General features: G+C 40.8%; 2 protein-coding genes across 3 annotated transcripts; one reads left to right on the top strand and one right to left on the bottom strand.

Annotated features, from left to right (window-relative positions):
- The first annotated feature begins 606 nt into the window (after positions 1–606).
- Positions 607–3,832, top strand: med29 (mediator complex subunit 29). Its single transcript, XM_020088138.2, has 4 exons — positions 607–813; positions 1,035–1,093; positions 2,456–2,540; positions 3,287–3,832. The coding sequence occupies exons 1-4, from the start codon at positions 643–645 to the stop codon at positions 3,512–3,514; spliced, it is 543 nt and encodes a 180-aa protein (XP_019943697.1). The 5' UTR covers positions 607–642; the 3' UTR covers positions 3,515–3,832.
- A 783-nt stretch (positions 3,833–4,615) lies between these two features.
- mlf1 (myeloid leukemia factor 1) lies at positions 4,616–13,990 on the bottom strand. Of its 2 annotated transcripts, XM_020087969.2 has the most exons (8): positions 13,794–13,990; positions 12,797–12,959; positions 9,849–9,893; positions 7,895–7,978; positions 7,646–7,774; positions 7,240–7,399; positions 6,301–6,439; positions 4,616–6,102 (listed from the first exon to the last, which is right to left on the bottom strand). In XM_020087969.2, the coding sequence occupies exons 1-8, from the start codon at positions 13,838–13,840 to the stop codon at positions 6,036–6,038; spliced, it is 834 nt and encodes a 277-aa protein (XP_019943528.1). In that variant the 5' UTR covers positions 13,841–13,990; the 3' UTR covers positions 4,616–6,035. The 2 variants fall into 2 exon arrangements, with proteins under 2 accessions (XP_019943528.1, XP_019943530.1); XM_020087971.2 differs by lacking the exon at positions 9,849–9,893.
- Positions 13,991–16,141: the final 2,151 nt, after the last annotated feature.

The raw sequence follows: 16,141 nt of genomic DNA on the forward strand, positions 1-16,141 counted from the left end.
GTGTGCGGAAACCAATTTTGACTTTCAAGAACTTCATTAATAGAAGAAGAAGAAAGCAGTTACAGTTAATTCTGTTTTTTACAATTCTATTAGTATAAAATGTTTTGACTTTTTCTTCTTTGCTTCTTTTCTTTATTCAGTGACTCTTTTGTGTGTGTGTGTGTATATACTATACTTTCATAGGAGTGGCCCTCAGCCAGCCATGCACTGAGTCACAAGCTCGGACTTATATAACTGAATTTCAGTTGTACCTGTGGACAAAACAACTCAGATTCTATTCGAAGGTTTTAAAATTATGATAAAGCTAAGATCATTATGGGGCATCGGTGTCTCAGTGTTATTCTAATTTTACAAAACATAGAAAAATGTAATAGAATAAAGATATAAATTGGAGCTGGAGGTAAAATTAAAAAAGTAAAACAAGGTAGAATTGGGCTGAAGAAAAAAGTTGCATTGAATTTACAAAGTAAATTAACAAAAAAATGAATCACAACAACAACAATAATAATAATAATAATAACCATAATCTCAATAATAATCATTATAATAAACACGGCGTCGTTCAAAGAATACATTTATTTTGAAAAACGCCGCACCGGATGTTTTCTTCTTCTTCCGGCGCTTGACTGGGTCTCAACCAAGATGGCCTCTCAGCAGCAGCAGCAGCAGACCGGAGGACCGATGTCTCAGCCCGGGTTACAACAACAAGCCTCTCTGCAACAACAGCAGCAGCAACAACTGAGTCAACAGCAGGACTTCGACCCGGTCCACAGGTTCAAGATGCTCATTCCACAGCTGAAGGAGAGTCTGCAGGTAACTGACCCACACACACACACACACACACACACACACACACACACACACACACACACACACACACACACACACACACACACACACACACACACACACACACACACAAAGAGATGTGTGGACACTGTGGCTTCAGTCTGTCAACGACATCGCTGTAGTTTCTCAAATGCATAAATCAAATCTGCATCCTCAACATATTGACACGTTGTTTTCATTTCTAGAATGTGATGAAGATCGCGTCCCTGAATCTGGCTCATAACACATCGATAGACAACGGCATGTGAGTAAACTCCAGGGTTCACTGAAGTCTGAGTGAGTTCATCCTCTGATGAGGGGAAACTGTGGATTTCATGATCGATCGATGACCAATGTGAGGACAGAGGCAGTCTTCATCCGCAGCTCAGATTCAAGTCCATACTCTGCTTTTACAACACTGACTGTGAGCATGAAAACAGCTGACAGGTCGTCAACAAGTTGCCCTGCTCTGAAACATCTACTCCACATTAACACAGTTAAAGAAAACAACATGGCATGTTTTCCACACATAACACTGATCTACGAATAATCGTCTCTCCTGTTGGGATTGTTGTTTCAGCTACACATTGAAATATAATCTTACAATGTTTCAAATATGTAAAACTGAAAACGTGCACTGGTTTTAGACTAAACACACATCAGCTGTAAATCTCTCAAATCATGAGACTGTCTCTGGGTCAGACTTCAAGGTTACAATCAGATCTATAAAAGTATCTAGGCTATTATCCGTTTGATCATTTAATCATCTTCTGCTGCCACCATCATTACTCCACCTCAGGTCACATCTGAATCCAACTTCTATCACATCTATTTATCCTCCATGAAGGAAATCAAAGTCTGCTGAATAATGTGGACAACACTGGATAAAACATCATGGTGTTAGTAGCTTAGTGAGACGCAGCTGCTGTTTTGTTTTACATAAATGTGCATTGATCATAGACTTTATATAAAGATGAACAACATGTCTTCATTTCCTCCCATAATACAAAAATGAAGCCAAAATATCCTGGTTACAGACGTCACCATCTTGTGCTTTTGATGTCTTCAGGAACCAGAGTCTGTTCGGTTGTAGTCATGGTGAGGAGCCACAGTACTGAGGTTTTGCCAACACGTGCACCCACCAATCGCGAGTCAGTCTCAGCCTGTCAGTCACGATGCTTCACCCGGTTTTTAAAGCATCAACCAACAAATTAAAACCAAACTTACCGGAGAAATGAACAGTCGGACAAACATCGTTGTGATTAGAACTACCTGAAATGACAGAAACCAGCTTTGAGAAAAATGTGTAGCGTGTACTTTGATTTTTGTGTTTGGTCCATGTCCCAAACTATGATAGAGAGGGTGGGATATATCACCTATACTGCTCCCAGCCACCAGGTGGCAATCAAGACACTTAGGCGTCAGTTTGGGGAGCTGTCTTGTTTGTTTATTCATATATATATATATATATATATATATATATATATATATAAGTTTACCATTTGAGTTTGATTTTCTCAGAATTCAGTGTTAGACTTAGAGTTTCCTAAACCTGCTTCCTGAAACAAATCTCTGAAGAAAGGATGTTTCTGATTTGTCAATGCGTCTGTTGTTTCTTCTGTTTCAGTAAAAGCAGCGACACCTCTGTTCAGCGCTTTGACAAAAGCCTTGAGGAGTTTTATGCCCTTTGCGATCAACTGGAGCTGTGTTTGGTGAGACTTTAGACAGAGTACTTAATGAATCTCAGTGGAAAATTACAATGTCACAGCAGCCACTTCACATTAATCACAAAAAACACGAAAAGGTTAAAAAAAACAAACACAATCTGAGACTGAATTATGTCCAATAACTAAAGTGTTTAAATAAATAAATAGAATAGAATAAAGACTAAGTACCACTAGTGTGCAATATGTGCTTCACACACACTGCACCGTGATAGTAACACACTTTATTACATTAGTGTAATTTGAAACACATGTTTAGCCTTACAAAAATGTAAAATTTAAAAGATAATGTTGTGGAAGTAGGACATAAAGGACTTTTCCTGATTCATTTGCTTATTGATTTCTGCATTCATTCAATTATATTTATTTCTGTACACAAATAAACCTTGAAAACCTTTCTTCCTACTAAACTGAACTTTAAAGAAATATTTAACCTGTTGTATATTTAACCTGATGTGCTCATTCCTTTTACATAGTCTCAAACTTTCAAATGAACAAATGATGAATTAAGACTTTGTGTAAGTTGATGAGTGTTAATGAATGCAAAGATGTAGATAAATATATATAACACTGTCAAAAGCATCAAGATGAGGCTTAGAAAGAGGGAAGCTGTCATTTTACAGAATCAAACTTTCCTACATCGTCTTAATTCAAACAAACGTTATCACACATACCAAACATTATCACACTGCTCCTACAACTCAAGTCAAACTCCTCTTCTCTCCTCTGTGCAGCGGCTGGCTTACGAGTGCCTTTCCCAGAGCATTGACAGCGCCAAACATTCACCCAACCTGGTCCCAACAGCCACCAAGCCGGACACGGTGCAGACGGAGTCCATGTCTTACGCCCAGTACCTCGGCATGATCAAGTCTCAGATCTCTTGCGCCAAAGATATCCACAATGCTCTGCTGGAGTGTTCCAAGAAGATCGCAGGGAAGGGACAGCCTCAGGGAATCATGTAAGCTCGGACTTACACTTCCCACTCGTTCTGCATCCGCTGACTTTGTTTTTTGAGAGAAAGACAATGGATTTCGTATTCTGGGCTGTTCCATACACATATCTAATTGTTGAAGATACTGTTTTATTTTCTTCTGTCTCTGTTTTTTTTTTTTTTAAATAATTTATGTTTCTTGACAACTCTATGTAAATATTCCTGATGAGGTCATGTCCTGAGATGACCAGCAGGTGGTGGCAGAGGTGTACCTGCCATCTAAATATTCACAGCTCTTTATGGTCTTTTGTAGCTTATTTGTACTGAACATTGAAAACTTTCTACAGTTGCTGATTATTTTTCTCAGTATGTACAAGTGAAATATTAAACTCATGAAGAATGTGTAATGTTAAAATATCCATTAGAGCATGTTAACTAAATTGAAAAGAAAGTTATTACTTTTACTCTAATATAAAAAAAACATGAACTTTTCCACTAAATAATAAACGCTCTGCTTGGAGTATTAAAAGTAAAAGTACTTGCAGAGAATAGCCTATTCCCTAATGCAACGGTTTTACTACATCATTATAGCTGAGTCTCGGCCGTGGTAGTTTGACCACAGTTTACCACCCTGAGACGTCTTCTCTTATCTCATCTTCCATGTTACATAAACGTACTAAAGAGGCAGGAAACACAACACTAATCACACTTTTCCCTTGTGCTTTGTATTCCTGGACGGAATTAAGACACAGCTCAAACATGAAGCCGTGTTCAGCTATATATTTGTCAGAGGCTCCTCGATTCCCTCCGATCATATGTTGAAGCTGAGGGATTAATGAAGTCTGATACAGGAGCACGTGAGAGGGGAACATGTTGGGCTCGCAGCTGTGTAACATCTCAGACCAATCTGAGCTACTGACAAGTGCTTAGATCCAAAAATACTACCCTGGGTTACTGACAGACAACACAACGCAGGCTCACACGCTCATGAACCACTAGACCGACATTAACAGAGTTGTTCAGTAGCAGTTATTCAGTTACCTTTTTTTTCTCCCGTTCTTCCTTTTCAGTGAATATCAAGCTGAACCAGGAACCTAGTTTGGTGTTGATTAAAAACAAAACACCAGATTAATCTTAGTGTTTTCACATTTTTTTAATTTCAGACGATAGTCTGTGTTGGCACAGGACTTTGGTTTGAAAACCTTGAAAACAAATATACAAGAACAAAGCTTGAATTATTGAAAATAATCCAGACGTTGCTACGCTGCACAGTTCATCAGATGAAAAAGTAGAGAAACCAAAGTAACAATATATAAAAAGGGAAGAGTATTATTTTTCTTTTTACAAAGATTACAGCAGATAAAATACATCTATCGAGAACATCAGGTACTAGACAATATAATTACAAAAAGACAATTGAGACATTGTCTAAGTGCATTAGTGGATTTCAGAAATTCGATATATTATTAATTTTGTGTCTTGTTTCAGTATGAAAATGACAGAATGTGAGAAACAGATGACATCACAAGATTTTCTCACCTAGAGCATGTTATATTCATCTGATCCACGACGATAATTATACATTGCTTCATGTCCAATGGTATAAACAGTGCCTATGGCCTCACATTTATGTATCTTATTAGTTTATTAAAATGTGTTTCAACATCGTTACAACCACAGAACTACTTATGAGCCTTTTACTTGTTGGCAACACACTCTGTCACATGTATTTCATGTTCCTATCAACCATTCTCCAAAGCTTATCATAGGATTTTAGATCATTTTCACTACCTCACCAAACTCCTCTTACTATTTTTATCAATTTAAACTCAAGTGTGAAAGATGCTAAGGTTCGAAACGTCAAAGGAGAAATATTATGCTCATATTCAGGTTCATCTTTTTTCTTTGGGTTATTTTGTAAAAAGGTTTACATGCTGTTCAGATAGTCAGAAACCACATCACTTTCCTCAAACTGTCCATTGCAGCTCCTGTTTTCAGCAAATGCCCGGCAAAGCCCAGTCTGCTCTGATTGGCCAGCTCGGTCACTCTATTCTGATTGGTCAACTGCTTCAAGCACATGTAGGAAATGTCGGCCTCCCGCTTTACCTGGCTTTGTTGGGGGCGTGCCAGACAAGCCACTAGCCATGCATTATGCCAATGTGGGACATTGTGATGTCATGTCAGGGAGGTATCGCTCGGGCAAAACTGACAAAGCATCATATGTCTCCTTTAACAGTAAAAGAGGAGAAATGTGATCCCTGAAAAATATGAATAAATGTCCAGTGTAATGGGGCAGCCATCTACAGCAGGTGTTAATCAGCAGCAAGATGACTGATTCAGTATTGTGCAGTGTAGGATTTGAAAAATGAGCAGCAGCAATACAAAATGTACAGTCTGTTAAATATTTCAAATTTTAGATCAGTGCCTTCTGATTCTGTTTACCTTGTTGATGAACCCAGGGTGTGTGTGTGTGTGTGCATGTGTGTACACAGAGCACCAGTGTGTACTGTATGATGCCTGAAAGACTTTAATGAGCACAGAAACAGATGGTTTCACTGCTTTGTCGAGCCCGAGCCTTTCATGTTCCTCTTACCCTCAGCTTTGCCCTTTGACTGGTCTCTGAGGAAGATAAAAACAAAGAAAACAATCGCAGTTCATTAACAGCAGTATCATAACATGAGAACACTATACTTAGCAAAATGTACTGCATATGGATGCTATTAGTCGCCTGCCAATTGTTTGTCATTTGAACCTGATCTGTGGATTCTGGCCTGTCGTCAACACGCTCAGCATGTAGCCTGAGCGTTCCACACTGACCTGTGGGCCTGCTCAGGACCTGTGAGGGCCGCCCGGTGAACGGCACGGGGCCGAGCTTCCTCCAGACGAGACATGGGGCCGGACGGCTGGAACTTGGTCAACTCCTGCTGCCACTCATCGTCAAAAGACTGTGCTTCAGCTGCGGGTGGAGGAACAGGACCAAATTAGACAGTAGATTTATATAGTGGGGCAGTGCTGGGTTTGACTGGCTGGTTTGCTTAACATGCACGATCTGATCAGACTCCACTCCACTTAGTCTGTGTGAAAAATGCTGAAGGGCTAAAGATGGTCCTCAAACTGTGGCTGGGTAATAAACCAGCACTGACACTGGTGTCTAGCTTTGAAATATTGTACATGATTAGATGTATTTTGATTTTCCAAATGATAAATGTCACATTACTTCCAGGATGATCTCTGAAATGAAATCGCTCCTTCACGCATTTGCATTTTTTCTGTAGTGCAACAATGGCTGGATTATTGGACTGTATATAAAGATAGACGACATGACAGCTCCCCAAAAGAGAAGCCAAGTCATCTCGATCGTCCCCTGCTGGCTGGGTGCAGTATAGATCATAAACCCTGCCTCCTCCGTATTAGTGGATGGAACATGGACCAAACTAAAAAGTCAAAGTACATGTTAAATATTTTTTTCCCAGAGATTGTTTCTGTCATTTTAGGTAGTTCTTTCCACACAGTTTATTTTTCAGGTAAGTTTGGTTTGAATTACCGTAGTTGTCGCTATAAAAATCAAGGTGACACGTCAGGTGACTGACATCTGAGACTGACCCATTATAGGCTGGATACTTAAGCTTCCTTTTTGTACAATGAGAAGAAGTGTAGAAGCATCTTCCATCTTTATATACATCAATGTGCTGGACCCTCTACAATTACAAAGCAACTGGTCATAGGAAACGTAACAACTCTACCACTTCAACGTACATTCATCCATGTTCTGAAAGTCCTGGTTGAGCTCCTTCTCTCCTGTTTTCTTGTTGTATTTCTTTTCAACAACATGTCCCCTGTCTTGGATGTGGTGACCGATTGACATCTTCTCCAGACCGCTCTCAGAGTCTTTAACTGCTTGCCGGGTCTCCTTGATCTGGTGATTGAAACATTAACAAACCAATCAGACACATCAGTTGGTCCACGAAGAATCTCCAAAAGGATTTATGGTACACTCTGACGGAACAGGGGGAACATATAACCATCAGCACTCAAGAGGGATAAAGTGACATAGTGAGTCTTCTGAGGACATATTTACTTCTCCAAGCTCAGAGTACTGACCTGTGCTCTTAAAAACAGTGATACTGTAGTAATACTGTAACATATCTAATGGAGGACTCACCCCTCCAGGGGCACGGCGTGTTGTCGAGGTTGCTTTAAACACTTTGGGAGGCTCATTTCCAACCTTGGAATATGTCATGACTGATGAGGAGCTGAACGAGTGGGTGTTTGAATCTTTGGACATGTTCTCCTGAAACACAAACACACACACACACACATTGTTAAGAAACTACAGTTCATTTATCAGAACAGGCTGGGAAAACAGCAAAACAAAAACAGGAGAAGGAAAAAATCATAAGAATAAACTGACAATGTTTGGGTGCGTGTCCTGCATCCTGTTCCTCATGTTGGTCATCACGTTGTCGAACATGCTGAAAGGGTTCCTCATCATGTCCTGTGCAAATACAAAAGGAGAAGATTGGTCAAATGCTGGTAGAATTTAATGCCTGTACTCTTGTGTCATCTGGGACCCGTTTCAGAAAAAGATTTAGTGAAAACTCTGAGTTTGTTAACGTTTAGCCTGAACTTGTTTTAACAGAATTTCAGGCACAATATTTAAATTTTGTACGTGTTAAAATGTAGTCTTTAAATGTTTCGAAGAAAGATTATTCTATGTGAAATTTACACTCAGTTTTAACCATGGACTGTACATAAAGCTGGACGACATGACCGTTCTAGAGTAGCCAAACCGTCTTTGTGGTTTGCTACATTATTTGGTCATAAATCCCTCCTCCATGTTAGCAGATGGGATATGGGTCAAGCTAAAAAGTCAAAGTCGGTCATTTCTAGTAGCTCGTATCACACTGATGTATGTTCAATGCTACATTTTCCAGTAAGTTTTAAGTGGGACCTTGATACCACAGCTCCACCACCTAATCCCCTCCACTGCAGTGACATCATCAGAGCAAGATGACGTTTGTATCTGAAATATTTTGCCTTCATTTCTGGATAGTGGGAAAAAGTGCAGACGTTTCATCCATCTTTATATGAACAGTTTTAACCTCGAAAGGTTTCCAACTGCAAATCCCCCAAATCATGAGGATGTTGGGTCAGATCATGAGATTACAATCATAGATCAATAAACTATCCATCCATCCATTTGATTGTTTGATCTATATCATCTCCAGCTGCCAGCAGCTCTTTGTCCAAATTAGGTCACATCAGTTGTATTTCAGACTTAATCGTCCATGAAGAACTACACTGAATAAAACGTAATCGTGTTAATAACATATTGTCCTTTTTCCTGCTGCAGCTGCTGCGATTTTTACAACACAAATGTGCATGGACACATTCATCTTTGTAGCTCCACTGGATTAAAAGCTCTGCTCTTTACGGGCTGCCACGGTAAATCAGCATTTCAGAAGTCCATTGATGATGATCTTTTTTTCCATTCAACAATAACATGCTCGGACGTGATTGAAGTGACTGTGATCAGCTGCTCTGGTTTACCATCAAACGTTCCAGGGTTAGACTCAGAGTTTGTTGAACCTGTGTTTGAAGCAGCCCCTGGGCCATCGGGCATTATCAGCTCGTGAACAACTATCATGTGTATAAACATACGGTGCATGCAGAGTGCAGTGTGCTAAATGTGTCTTACATGTGTGCTGTCTGGGAGATTTTAACGACATCCACATTTTATCACTTCACCATATATGACCCAGTGACGTGAATAACAAAGGAAACAGAAAGTAGAGACCAAGTGCAGCACACAAATACACACAGTGTTGGATGTCTTTGTTTAGGGTTTTTACTCCATAGAGAATTTATAAAATGGCAGTATTATTTTATTGTAAACCTTTTTTTTAAATATTGTATGTGCATGAATTCGACTGCATTATGTTACATCGGTTGGATTAATGTCAGGGCGTAGACAGAGTATATATTCTGGAAAAAAATCTTGATTGTTATATTTGTCGATTACCTTGTAAAACGCAAATCAAGTCACTGTTACTTCATTTTGAACCAGGAAAGAAACCCTGTTCATCACTCTAGTCAGTCATGCGTGTTGCTGTAAGATGCATCAGTCACCACACATTCAAAATAGAGATAAACAGAATGTGTCTTTATGAAACATGTCCAACTTGTTTCCAGACAAATCACTCATTATCAAATTATAAGAAATAACACAATAATTTCCTGATAGTATATGTTTGTAGAGGAAACCCTGTGACCCCATCACAGGCTGAGTCAGTTTAGATGAGAGCATGCACATGGTCAGTATATCTGTGAATGAGAAACTCATGATAGCAGACGACTCTACTGACCGTGCTGTCAGTACTGCCAAAGGGAAGCAATGACCGGCTCATATCCTGAGGAATCAAACAATATCATCTTAGCAACAAGACACAGTATTGTGTTTTTAAAGCATGGCACTCTCATCTCTCTCTCTTTCACACAAACACACACACATGCACGCACAAGCACACACACACGTTGTGTTGAAGTTGTTGCCAATAAGTTGTTACATCGGTCACTAAGCCCTTGACACAGCTACAATGAGCTCTCCACACGACCTTAAACACAACCCTTCAAGGCCATGAACCCTCTCCGAGTGTGGCCACCGAGGAGTGACAGGCCGGTGAGGAGGGTGCAGCCAGCAGCCTTTAGTCACACTCGGTATTCTCTGAGCCAAAAACTGCAGGTGTTTATGACCCTGCAGCCCTGGATAAGCATCTCAGCAGCCAGCGCCATGTGTGTTTTCTGGGGGTGTGATTCGTTGGGGGTATTGTGCATAATCAGTGGGGTGTTGAATGACTTGTGTTCCATGCGTAATTGGGTCGCATTGCCAGAGATTAGCGCAGGTTTAACACTGAAACTGAGCTTCATTCTAGGAAGGCTGTGGTGGGCTGGGCGGACCGGGCGGGACAGGGGGTCAAAGAGTCCAAGGCTGCTCTCTCAGCTCTTTTCAAAGGTCAAACTGATGTAAAACGCTCCTGACCAGCATGTATGAAGCCTCGCAGCCAATTTTATCTCAGAGTGGCATCTATGAACTAATAAATGTCAGTTACATATCTGCTGGAATATATTTAGATGGGGGCAGTGCAGAGGAGCGTTTGAGGCTGCAAAATAAGAAACACAGATCCGATGGTCTGTAGCACAGTATTTTAGTCTCTCTGGATTACTGCAGGTCTCTCTCTCAGTCTGATACTGAACCTGCCACTGTGCCGTCTGATGCACGCTGCTCCTGCTCCTTAGAGAGCTGTGGGTTAGGGCACATGTACTTTAGATATGATACATACTTAAAAAAGTGATGTTGTGCTTCAAATGCATAGAACGTACTGAAGCTGCTTAATGTTGTTAAGGTGAATATAGGGTTTAGAATTTCACACTACCTCCAGAGCAGCAGGAAAACGCTGACATAAATATACAACAAAATTAGATACCGTCTCCTCTCAGAGACACCACTCTTGCTCAATTGAACCACAGAATCAAAGACAATATATGTAACTCGTAATGATTGGCATTTGACAGCACTTAAATAAACAACGGCCCAGATAAATGAGTGCACTGAAAGGTGATATGAACCCGATAGTGGATATTGGCAAGAGACTGGGAAATGTGAGCACTCACAGCAGGCTTGGGAGGTAAGAAGGGGCTTATTTTCCACTGGGAACTGAATGCTAATAGCAGAAGAAGAAGCCTGCCAGCATTATAAGGCCAATGTGTGTGTGTGTGCATTGGAGTGCATGTACTTGCATGCCGGCGTGTCTGTAATTTTGCATGCTATGACTGCGTATAATTGTTCTTGCAAGTATGTTTTAATACTGAATGTGTGCGTATGTGTTTTTTTTAATTTGTGTGTAACATCTGTGCCTGTGATATAGGAGAGCAGTATGATGAGACTGAGCTGTCTGTCATCTAGCTGCTAATGCACCGGCACTGCCAAGGCACATACTGCCAGACAGATGGACCAAGAGAGCAACAATGAGAAAACAAGATGTTCCATGAGATCCGCACACACGTCTTTACAAAGCAACAGGCGAACACAGCACCAGAGCGTCAGCCCTCTGACCACTGCTGGGCACAACAAGACTGACCCTGTTAAATATGCCTGATTACTGAAACTTTAAACATGCAACTAAAAGTGTCTCCTAATATTAGATTCAACAATTTGTTTGGATGGAAGTTTTACAGGGTCGTTCTATTTCACCCACTGTCAATGAGGTCATTAGTCAAGTACTCAGAGCCCCTCCTCAGCCGGTATTAGTAAGATAGCGGCATGATGCTAATAATGAGAAAGCGGGCTGTTGGCTATCAAGGGCAGGCTTCTGATGAAAGTCATAATTAAGGATAAATATACAGGCTCCCATGAGGTAGAGGGATTAAAGCAGGTGACAGGGACAAGGTTTGATTTAGCAGGGATAAAGAAGAAGTGAAGGGGGTGATCTAGGAGAGGTTAACGGGTGCACTGTGGTAGAGAAGAACTACCAGCCTTTACTTTACCAGCCAGCCAATTCACATCGAAATGTTCCACAGTAAGCAACGGCTCCAGAGGAATTTTTCTTTCTAACCATGGTATCTATATCAAATATTGCATGTCTACAGCCTTTAGAGCCGTATTCGTATACAGTTTAACATTATTCAAAGACTTAGGGGGAAGCAGTTCGATTTGAAGAGAAACTATCTTTCAAATGAACTAGGCCAGCAAGAATAATGTTAAAACAAACAGTTATTTTCAGCAGCAGCTCTTCTCAGCAGAGCACAGCACAATTCTCTGGGGTCCTATTGGTGTGAGTGTTAAAGAGGTCTGCATGTGTACGCGCAAGAAAGTAGTGTGTCAGTGGAACAATGCACTATAAATAGGGCTCCTCTGGGCCAGATATAACTGTCCAGAGAGGCCAAGGGGGTTACCCTTCTACTAAACTAGAAAATCACATGATCCCCATACCTCAGTGAGTGGTGCTCCAGTTACGCGGCCAGTGGCCAGAATCCACTATAACCTCAGTAAACTTAGCACTTCCTCTAAACACTAATCATCTGTGGTTAAAAGCCCATGAGCAGAGGACAGAGAGGGACATAAGATGTATAAGTGAACTGTTGACGCATGGGCTTCATCCTTTATCCCATATAGACCCAAATGATAAGATGTAGATTAGTCGTGGATATACACACACATGTCTCTTGTCACACACTCTGTATAGAGCTTTAATGCCCATCACCTGAGACCACAAGTATACAAACAAGTCAACTTTGTAAAATGAGTGCTTTTCACCCTATGTTCATCCCTCAGTGCCAGGGATGAGCCAGGATGCTCCACCATGTCGTGACCACGACTTCTCCCATCCATCATACTGGGCATTAAGGGCCCGCCAAACGGCTCAGAGAAGCTCCGCATCATCTGCCGCATGTGTTCCCTGTGAGCCCGGAACGGATCCCTATTGGAGAGGAAGAGGAGGGACAGACTTTACAAGTGAACCCCAGCTTTTACTCATGAAGGAAATGCTGGAGGTGTGAATCATGAAAAATGTCTAAACACTTAGTTACTATATTTGAGAATAACTCCTGACTTCTACACCAGCTCTTGTGTGACAACAACACACTGAAATAAGAAGCAAGCCCAAAATAATATGAGCCACCCTCTCACCAGCCTGGGGTCGGGTGGCCACAGTCTCACTCAGCAGGTTGTGTTCCCTTCCCTCAAGTGCAGCACAGTCAGTGTCAGTAAAGTTATTCACAAAGATCAATTATGAATTACTGTCTCCAGATTGCACTTTTTCTTAATGCTGCACTTTTTAAAATGTCTTTCATATTATGTTAAATAAAAACATGTATCAAGCTTTTAGTACAAGTACATGCATGAAAATGAAATAACACCGTTTAATTCAACTTTTAAGATTATTTTGAAGATATGACAAGAGTCAGTGTGTCCTCACAGGAGCTGAAGTACCTGAAATATAGCCCCACAGGCTAATGTGCTAGTGACTCTGTTGATTACTAATGTGGTATGATCGCTCTCTGCTTCAATGTATTTTTGTATTATTTCACAAGTTACAGTAATTGGTGCTAAAGAAAACATATCAAACAATGATTTAAACGCCAACGTTTCGTTTTAATGGAGAAATAAGTGAATTTTTCAGCAACTCTCTCGTTAACTTTGCAACCGAAATGAATTCCCAGCGGTAACTTCAGTGTGTGGATATATTCTGGACTTGCTAATAATTCATTTCTGAAAACAAACGTTAAAAGACAGTTACGGTTCAGACACTCACGAGAAGAACGGGTCGTCGTCAAAGTCCCTGAAGTTGCTGTTGAACATCTCCACCGGATGTGAGGCTGTGAAGCAAAAGACGTTTTTAAAAGGTTTGAAAAGTTTGAAAGTTTTGGAAGAAATAGTCCGTGAGCGCCACAGGTGCTGCGGCTCCGCTGCTCCGCTGCTCCGCTGCTCGGTCCCGTTGCTATGGAGGAGGAGGAGGAGCTCCTTTAGAACCGACGGCCACCACGTGACAAGAATGCGACCCTCCGATTGGCTGGTTATTCGCGGCTTCGAACAGGAGCTGTCCGCGCGCTGTATGTTGTGGGTGGCTGTCATGGCAACGACAGTGTAGACGCGTGCACGCAGCACCAGAAGAAATCAGTCTGACTCATTCAGATACAACCATTGACTGTCTGTCTGTCCGTGATCCATAGAAACACACAGAGGTCTATTCTGAAAGACTGTGAAGTCGATTTACACTGAAAGTACATTAATGGGATGGTTCACCCAAAAATTAAACCTCATCATGTACTCACCACCATGTGGATGGAGGTTTGAGTGTTTGAGTCCACAAAACACTTTAGGAGTTTCAGGGGTAAAAAGTTGGGGACCACTTCTTCAAACATAAAAATTCAACATAAAATGCCTCCATACGGCTCCTGTGGTGTCATCCAAGAGTCAGTAATCACCAACATATAAATTTGACTCGATGCAAGATGATCACGGCTCTGGGCTGAGGATCAAAGCGGACACTTAGGCTTAAAACACGGTGTAAATGACCTCGGATTTGAATGCCGGGGCTTACAGACACCACAGGAGCAGTGTGGAGGCATGTCATGTTTTTTCTCTGTTGTTTTTATATGTTTGAAGAAGTGGTCACCATTTACTTCTATTGTATTGGATTTGGCTGCAACACTGTTGACCCCTGAAACTCCAAAAGTGTTTCAAACACTTCACAGCTCCCTCCATCGTCATAGTGGTGAGTAGATAATGAGTGAATTTTCATATTTGGGTGAACTATCCCTTTAAGAGCTCTCACAGGACTCTGATCAGCTGTTGGCTTTTGTTTTGAAGACAAAGTAAATCAGAGGCTTCCACCTTCAAAACATGACTTAAAGCCCACCTCTTCACAACTGCTTGTGATTCCTGATTAATGGTTTGTATCTTGCATCTTTCACTGGTGTGCTTTTATTTGCTTTCTGTGTTTTTCAACCTATGTAATGTAACTTGGAGCATTTGTAAAAGCGCTATAGAAATAAAAACACAGGTGCACCCTCTGTGAGGCAGTGTGCATGTGTGGACTTCCTTATGAAACATGCACAGAGCTGTGACAGGATCGCTTCTCAGAATGTCTCACTTTGCTGACCATGTCGAGACCTTCGAAACTGACATGTGTTAGAGTAATGGACTTAGTGACACAGAAAACAAGGCTGGAAATAAACAGGATATTGACATGTTGCCTTATCTCTTAACTATTATAGTTATAGTATTATTGTTTTATTTCTTAAATCAAACTTTAAAACTATAACAAATTAGACACAAATAAGTGAAAGTAAATCCTTTTACATCATTGATTTGTTGTCATTAATCGTGTTTTATGATCTGATCACTATAGCATTTGTTAAATTGATACAATGAAAAGTCAGACTTGCAGCTGAAAAAAGAAAACCATGCATGTGTAGTTTGAAAAGTGCTGAACAGACACATTGAAGTAAAAAGGAACCTGGACTCCAGAGTGATTTGAAGATATTAGTCTGAGTTTAAGTCTGACGGGACATTCAGCTTCCTTTCCTCTTAATTTATTTTACTAAATCTTTGTCATCCTGGTATTTCAGAGAATGTTACACTCTGAATGTCCCTGAACACATCACACCTCAAACATTTAAAATCAGATCCAGGCCTGCGGGATTCCTTGAAGTCGTCTTTTAGCCCACTCTTGTTCATTTCTTTTTATGTGACACAGAGAGAAAAACCAAGTGAAGTTTGAGTGTGAGAGTCAGGGCTCAGGGTCAGACTGGAGGCCGGTCTGGATCGCTCTGGTTTCACTGGGGCAGAGCTTTGAGGACGGTGTTGATTTTCTCTGTGAAACCAGTCCATCCAGTCTCCAAAGACACACGAGTTTCCTGTTTTCAGATTTTTTTGTCAAATGCTACATATGCCTGCAACCTAGTGGACTAATGTGGTACTACATCAGAGTGTTCAGATTATGTGTATGTATAGGCTCTCAAAAAATATAAATGGAACTCAGTCTTTATTTCATCTTATGGATGAAAAACTAAGACGTCTGTGGTTCACGATGATGGGGACAAGATCGTCTTTAAATTGTGCAAATATATTGACATTTTCTTTGCTTTGACTTGTAGT

The sequence above is a fragment of the Paralichthys olivaceus genome, chromosome 11 (genome assembly GCF_024713975.1).
Source record: "Paralichthys olivaceus isolate ysfri-2021 chromosome 11, ASM2471397v2, whole genome shotgun sequence".
Classification (NCBI taxonomy): Eukaryota; Metazoa; Chordata; class Actinopteri; order Pleuronectiformes; family Paralichthyidae; genus Paralichthys; species Paralichthys olivaceus.